The sequence below is a fragment of the Pterocles gutturalis genome, unplaced genomic scaffold, assembly GCF_000699245.1.
Source record: "Pterocles gutturalis isolate BGI_N339 unplaced genomic scaffold, ASM69924v1 scaffold21319, whole genome shotgun sequence".
NCBI classification, from domain to species: Eukaryota; Metazoa; Chordata; class Aves; order Pterocliformes; family Pteroclidae; genus Pterocles; species Pterocles gutturalis.
In genome coordinates this window covers 3,111-9,952 of record NW_010131180.1, presented here as the reverse complement: position 1 = coordinate 9,952, position 6,842 = coordinate 3,111, and the positions used below count along the sequence as shown (strand labels likewise).

Below are 6,842 nucleotides of genomic sequence, written 5' to 3'. Positions count from 1 at the left end.
TTGTCCTCCTCGGCCCTGCTGTCACCCCACACCTGGGGGCTGAGACCCAAAGCAGGACTGTGCCTTGCTCAGGGTCCCTGTGGCCCAAACAGACACGATTTCTGAGGGAAAATCAGGTCTTCCAGTTACTGTGATGAGGCTCCCACCCAGGGCTGCTGGAGGACCACGAGGTGCAGCAGGGCTGCTGCCACCTGCCTCCTGTGGGGCTGGGCGAGATGGGAAGGAGGCACCCAGTCCAGCATAGGAATGGCTTTTATTCACATTTCCAAAGAAAATTGAAGTCGTCTTTCCACATGTGCTGCAGGTGGTGGTCAGGATGATGGGAAGGAGCAAGGGGTGTCCCTTCAGGACAGGCGGGGCGAGAGCCGAGAGGAGAGGGATTGTCCCTCACCCGGGGAGTTCAGTGATGGCACCAGTGGTTGTTAATTCACGTTTTGTTCCTAAAATGCTGACGATGCTCCAGTTAAACCAGCAGGAGCCAGTGCTGGCTCCTGAGCCCGCTCACCACGGCACAGGTGAGGAGATGTGACATGGCAGCTCCCCACTGAGCACCCATGGCCCAGTTGGCCAGGGGTTGCCACCAGGCTGGCAGCAAAATACCTCCTTGGAGGCTTAAAGCTCCAGCTGTGGCATCACCTTCCCAAGTGCGGCTCGTGAGCGCTCTGCGTGACCCCATTAGTTGTGAGTATGAGACTGGGGTGAAGTTCTCGCTAAACTTCCGAGGAATAACCACCTGAGGCACTGGGTATTAAGGCTTTTTATTTTCCCAGCGGCCACCCTTCTCAGCACTCAGTCGTCATGCCGGTAAGCCAAGGGATTTAGCCAAGGAGATGAGATGCAGAACTGGAGGGGTTTAGGAGATTTGAGCTGTCGACCTGGCCTCGTTTATTCAACTCCCTTCATGAACTCCAGGAACTCTGCCAAGGGGAAGACATCGGAGACAAGGGGTGTGAGGTGGGACCCAAGTGCCCTCGCAGCTGCCAAGCGCACTCTTGGCAGCTTTCCCTAGCCCTGTCTCCTCTTCCATCCCACCAATGTGCGAGAGGCCGAGGGGGTTGGCTACCACTCCTCTGGCTGTGGCGAGGACTCCTTGTGACTTCTACTGGAAATGTCACTGGAGCCCAGCGTCACCCTCGGCTGCCACCAAAATGCCAGAGGTGAGCACCCAGGGAGGGCCACATCCACCAGCTCAGCTTGGAAATGGTCTGGGGTTCATTTCTGCAGCATCGCATTAAAAGATATGGCCTTTCGGAGATGGTACTTGCGTTCAGGGGGCAGGAGGGGACAGGCAGGTCTCTGGTGATAAGCAGCAGTGCTTTACTGCAGGCTGGCTTTCACAGCATGTGGACAGTTAAGGCAGCCCCAGGCCCTTGCTACTATTTCACAAGTGTACGAAACCCCCCATCCCTGTGCAAGCTGGCTGTGGTCAGGTGTATTGTCCAGCACTGCCTGCATGAGCTCATGCCTGTCCAAGAAGGCAACCAAGACCACAGGAACTGCTTAGGGGACACTCAAGGGCTCATGACCAAATGGCATGCAAGAAGGAGTCCTACCGTCATAGTCAATCCTGCCATCGTTGTTTTTATCCCCGTCTCTCATCAGTTCTTCTATGTCATCCTCAGTGATGGTCTCTCCCGTTGCCTGCAGCATGATCTTCAGCTCCTCAAGGTCGATGTAGCCATCGGCGTTTCTGTGCGAGGACAGAAGAGCTCAGGAGTGGACCGACATGCTGGGGAGGGGGAGTCAGGGCGGCTGCACCGTTCCCACCACCCTGCCCCGCTGCCATTGCAGCTCTTACTTATCAAACATCCTGAAGAGATCTGAGAGTTCCTCTTCGGTTTTTCCTTTGCTGTCATCTTTCATACACCGAACCATCATAACAAGGAACTCATCAAAGTCTACAGTGCCGCTGCCTGCAGGCAGAATAAACACCATGAGCTGACGCTGCGGTGGGTGGATGGGCAACGCCAAGTGAGAGACCACACTTGCCTTTAGTAACCAAGAACCAAAGCTCAGGAGAGCAGCCCTGCAGCAAGAGGCAGCTTTCAGGATGCTAAAGTGACTGAGGCCGGGACTGACTGCATCACTGAATTTTTGCCTTTTGCAGTCATTTTGCCATGGCAAAATGAACTGAAAGTCCTATTGGAAGCACTGATGAATGGAAATACCTGCTATGGAGATACCTGTCCATCTCATACAGGTATTAACAATAAAAGCTCCAGAAGACAGGTATTCATGCTGTGTATGTTTGCACCAGCAGTGTGGTACTGTTGTTTTCAGTAACACAGCTATTTCTGGTTTTTGCCTAATTTTTAACTGCTTTTTTATTTTCTGATTACTTAGTAGGGTATTTCTGCTCACCTGCACACAGTGGATTTTGCACACTGATTTAACTGAGATCGACTTATTAATACGTGTGTGTGTACACTTGAGTAGTGAAAGGTCTGCTGATAGAAACTTGTAGTTGTGGCATTTTAGAAATGGCAGTTACTACATTCAGCATGTATTTTCTGTTTTTTAAATGGATCTGTGCAATTTCAGAGTTCCTGTAATCCCCCAAAATCAGCTCAGGCATTCTGGTCATTACAGGAATAATAATTTTTATAGTTTCCTTTTGCCTGGAAATTTCCTAAAGGAAACCACGAAGTTGGGTGGGTGTTTAGGGTCCTTCAAAATCACAGCACTGCAGGTTGCTCCCCGCAGGCTGCAGCAGTCCCCAGCACAGATCCTGCCACCCCTGTGCAGGCGCTGAGTGCTCCCAACCTGCGCTGTGTTCCCAATGCCTGCAGCATAGGGATGGGGTTTGGGACAGTAAATGAAACCCAAATCTCTCACCGTCCTCATCCACCTCGTCTATCATCTCCTGCAGCTCCTCGGGTGTGGGGTTCTGCCCCAGCATCCGCATCACCTTCCCCAGCTCCTTGGTGCTGATGCAGCCATCCTCCGCCCCCAGCACGAAGATGTCAAAGGCAGCCTTGAACTCTGGGGAAAGAGGGGAGAGGAGATGTGGGGGGCGTCTTGTACCACACTTCAACTCTGCAGGCAGACCTGGGGCAGAAGGCTTGCCCCTGGCACAGCCTCCCTGCCCGTGCAGCCCAGCACTGCCTGGGCATGGCATGGTGAGGACACCCAGGCACACGCACAGAAACTGCCTCACTTGAATGCTGGGGGATCAAAATCCCTGGGTTATGCCCTGCTTTGGCCATGCATTTTCTGGGGTGTCATTGCTGAGGCAGGCTGGGCTGCCGGCTGGGGAGTGTGTCGTTGGGCTGTGGTGTCAGGTTAAAGATACACGTACCATTTTTTTGCTCTTCTGTCAGCTGCTCGACCTGTAAGGAAAACACAGAGACCAAGTCATTTTTCTTCCTCAGCATCCCTAATGGTTAAAATGTAATGTTATTTGTTCAACAACCTTTCCAAAGTTCAATCAAGCCATGGGATGTACGACCAGTGAGAGTTTGACACCACAACTTTTTGTAGTCTGAGAGATTCTTCCCCTTAAAAAAAGTGATTCCCAGCTCCTTTGAAGTGAGCATCATTTCTCCAGAGCAGCAGCATCTGATATGGGACAGAAGTAGCCTTTGCACTAGTAGGGGAGACCTAGTGGGAAAAGCTTCTGTCCTTGTCAACCATTTTGGGACAATTTCTTGTTGGTGGCAGGATTCACAGTGGGATGGCTGTGGTGCTGAGGGCTGCTTGTGCATGGGCTGAGGCCAGGTCAGAGGTGGGGTGTGCTGGAGAGGTCCCTGGGGAGGGAGAGGCAGACGAGACCATCCCTGGTAGTTGGTTTTCAGCCCTAGACTCAGGAAACACTCCAGAGCATTAAGTTGAGCTTGTCTACTTCCATGTGAATCAGTGTTCATTAGAAAGGTTCCTGCCTCTGAAGGGAGGTGCTATTCCCTTTAGCCTGGTTTGGGTATGTCCCCGAAGAAATGGCCCGTGGAGCCATTAGGCATTAGCCAGAACAGGCTGACAGGTTGTTCCCAAACCCTACCCTAATTCATTCCCTGCAGATGATCAGCAGGAGCTTATTAGTTAGCATGAATTAATGAAAATAACCAATGAGAAGAGCTAAGAGGAATCCATCAGCTCTGTGTCGTGCCTCTTTAAGTGTGTTTCTCTCTCTGGCTTCATTCCTGCCAGCAGGCACTGCTTATCTGAGATTGCTGACCCCACCTCAACTGCCCCTTCAGCAGCATCCATGAAAACAGGGATTTCTCTTTCTTGTGCTGCTCAGCAGTTTCTCTGGAGTCAGCCAGACACGACCCCCTGCCAGGACTACCTCTGGCCGCTGCAGGGGGTGCCTGACCCCGCTCACATCTCCTTACGACCATCCCCATGTCAGCAGTCCCCAACACCCATCCCCATCATGTTTTTGTCAGGGCAGAACCCCCCAACCCAGGGTTGTGGCACCCCATCTTTGAGGGAAAGCTGATGTTTTTGCCCTAAAGAGTGGTTTTGCAAACACCAGCTGGAAATCCTTCGTGCTTGCAGCGAGAGGCAGGGAAAGGGCTATTGTCTGGGCAGAGCACAGGGCTCCCTCAGCTGACGTCTATGGGCACCATCCTGCCGCTCGCTGGGGTAACCTGACCCTCCTGGTGCATTCACTATTTATAAGCCCTGGTGAGAGAGGTGCTGGAGATAAAGATGAGCTCCCCAATTGTTCCCAGGCTTTGGTATTTACCCTTGCAGCCCTTTATCTGGACACTTGTCCCTGGCACTGTTCTTAGCCTAAAAATGTTCCCAAAATAGCTTTGTGTTTGCACACCCTTATCGAGGCATGAGTGGGTAAGATGAAAATCCATTGGGTTCTCTGGCTGCACGTAGGGAATTTGTTGTAATTGTAGCACTAACATATGCCATCAGCATGCAGAAAATAAAAAAAGTCTCATTTGTGAAGCTTCCTTGACTACTGAAATGATAGACGTGGAGCTATGCTGTGTGCAAATTAAATGCATTGTGACTATAGAGTGACATTTTCATTACAGAGATGGCTCGTGAGCTGTTAGGCTGCTCTCTGGATGCAGTTGCTGTTTGCAGCTTTATTCCTCTTTTCTCTCCACATCATTGCAGGGACAGGTTTCTCTGTCTGCAGTGTGGGAAGGCAAGCCACCAAGCTCACAGCATTGCAGCAGCTGTGGTAATGACAAATCCACTGTATTTTTCTTTTATCAGCTCTCCTCTTCATCCCATGTTTCCATTTGAAGTCAGACAGGGGAAGCTGAAGTTCTTTTTTTATTCCAGGTAAATGTTTTCTTACAGTTGAAATCTTGGAGAACAGACCCATGAAAAATTTGTCTCAGCTGTGCCTGCCTTGGACTTGTTTTGGCTCTGTAAAGGCACTGGCAGTTAATGCCCAGGACTCAAGCCTCACATTTACCCGTGTGCCCCAACCTTCAAACCAGCAGCAAAATCCTTCTGGGTGTCTATCAGGTCACTTGCATGGCCCATTTCCCTGGTCAAGGTCTCTGTTTCTGGGGTAAGTTTTTGGTATCCAAGGTAGGGATTTTTGGGTTGTTCTCAATTGCTGCAGTTACTTTTTCTCAGCCAAATTCCTCCGTGGTCCTACAGGTCACATTTTTCTCCCTTTTTGAGGTGTTGGCGGGGGGACTCAGTATTTTATTGTACAGCCTTTCCTGAGCCTTTTCACACTGTCGGGATTGCTAGGGGGGTTCCATTTCACGAGGTTCAGGGCTGACCAAAGGACAGGAGAGGTGTGAGCATTTTTTTTTCTTCAGTTATGTATCAAGCACTATCTTTCTTACCTCTAAAAACCTTGTAATTAAAATAGGACTTGTATGATGTATTTTTTTGTGCTCTTGGTTAAAATCAAACCTGATCAACTATATATTAAAAAAAAAAAAAATCACCAAAAAGCTCTTATTTTAACTCTAGTATGGAAGGTACACAGTAGCAATCCACACAATCCAGAAACTATTTTCATCCTTATTCCACTTGTGTATCACTGTCTGTCTATGTTACAAAATAATGCAGTATTCTTATTCCAGACCAAACAGTTGGGGTTTACACAGTGAGCGCAGCATGCAGCTGTGTAAGTCAAAATAGCCGCTAGGATGCTCTGCGTTCACCCAGAGCATAGCTCACATTCTGGATTTCTGCAGAGCAGATATCAGGAGTGGCAAAGCAGAGAAGGATGTTTGGAAATAATTTACAAAAGCTGAGGGGTTTTTTAAATCTCCCAGAAAAATATTAGCTAAGGAAGGGGGAACATAGCAATGTCAGAATCATAAAGCACCAGAAAGAAGAGGGTGAGGTTTAACCATAATGTTAATTTCTTGGGAAACACTGCTCTGCTTTGTCTGCACTAAAACCAGCAGCCACCTCTTATACTTTCAGGATTTTGTTCAGATTTATAACTTCATCTACAGGCCATCTCCCTGCCTTAGAGCAGGGAACCAGGGGAGTAATGGTAAATAATTCAGCAGCACAGTTGAGAGTTTCACGCTTACAAGAGGAGTGTGAAACCTTCAGAGCCATCCGTGGGAAAGGTCGGTGTCCTGGATGATGATGTTCACTAAAAGTTGCCACCCTGTAATTATTTCTTATTTGAATCTCTCCATTGAATTAACTCGGTCACAGCTTTGGGGAATCGACTACAAAAATACTCAAAAAGCCTTTAAACCCCTCCCAAAACCACAGCCCCAAAGGGAGACACTTACCGCTGCCTTATAAATGTCATCCATGGCTGCAGAGGGTGGGCGAGAGGCCGGGGGACGTCACGGTCACACTCTGCCAGCACTGCCCCTGTGAGCCCGGCTGATATATGGGGCTGCCCGCCCCAGGGGATGGGACCAGCCCACCGACAGCACCGCACGCCCATC

The 6,842-nt window shown here is 49.8% G+C and overlaps 1 protein-coding gene across 3 annotated transcripts in view; it reads right to left on the bottom strand.

The window, feature by feature from the left end:
* Window positions 1–750: 750 nt before the first annotated feature.
* The window catches only part of TNNC1 (troponin C type 1 (slow)), an 8,239-nt gene continuing 2,147 nt past the window's right edge, over window positions 751–6,842 (bottom strand). The window contains exons 1-6 of one of the 3 annotated variants that reach the window (XM_010080526.1): window positions 6,681–6,716; window positions 3,299–3,329; window positions 2,836–2,982; window positions 1,799–1,913; window positions 1,554–1,690; window positions 751–917 (exon numbers count right to left, since the gene is read on the bottom strand). In XM_010080526.1, coding sequence (XP_010078828.1) covers window positions 886–917; window positions 1,554–1,690; window positions 1,799–1,913; window positions 2,836–2,982; window positions 3,299–3,329; window positions 6,681–6,704 — 486 coding nt within the window. In that variant the 5' untranslated portion in view covers window positions 6,705–6,716 and the 3' untranslated portion in view covers window positions 751–885. Of the gene's footprint in view, window positions 918–1,553; window positions 1,691–1,798; window positions 1,914–2,835; window positions 2,986–3,298; window positions 3,375–6,680; window positions 6,717–6,842 lie in introns of those variants that run through there. The other 2 variants (XM_010080524.1, XM_010080525.1) reach the window with 2 other exon arrangements.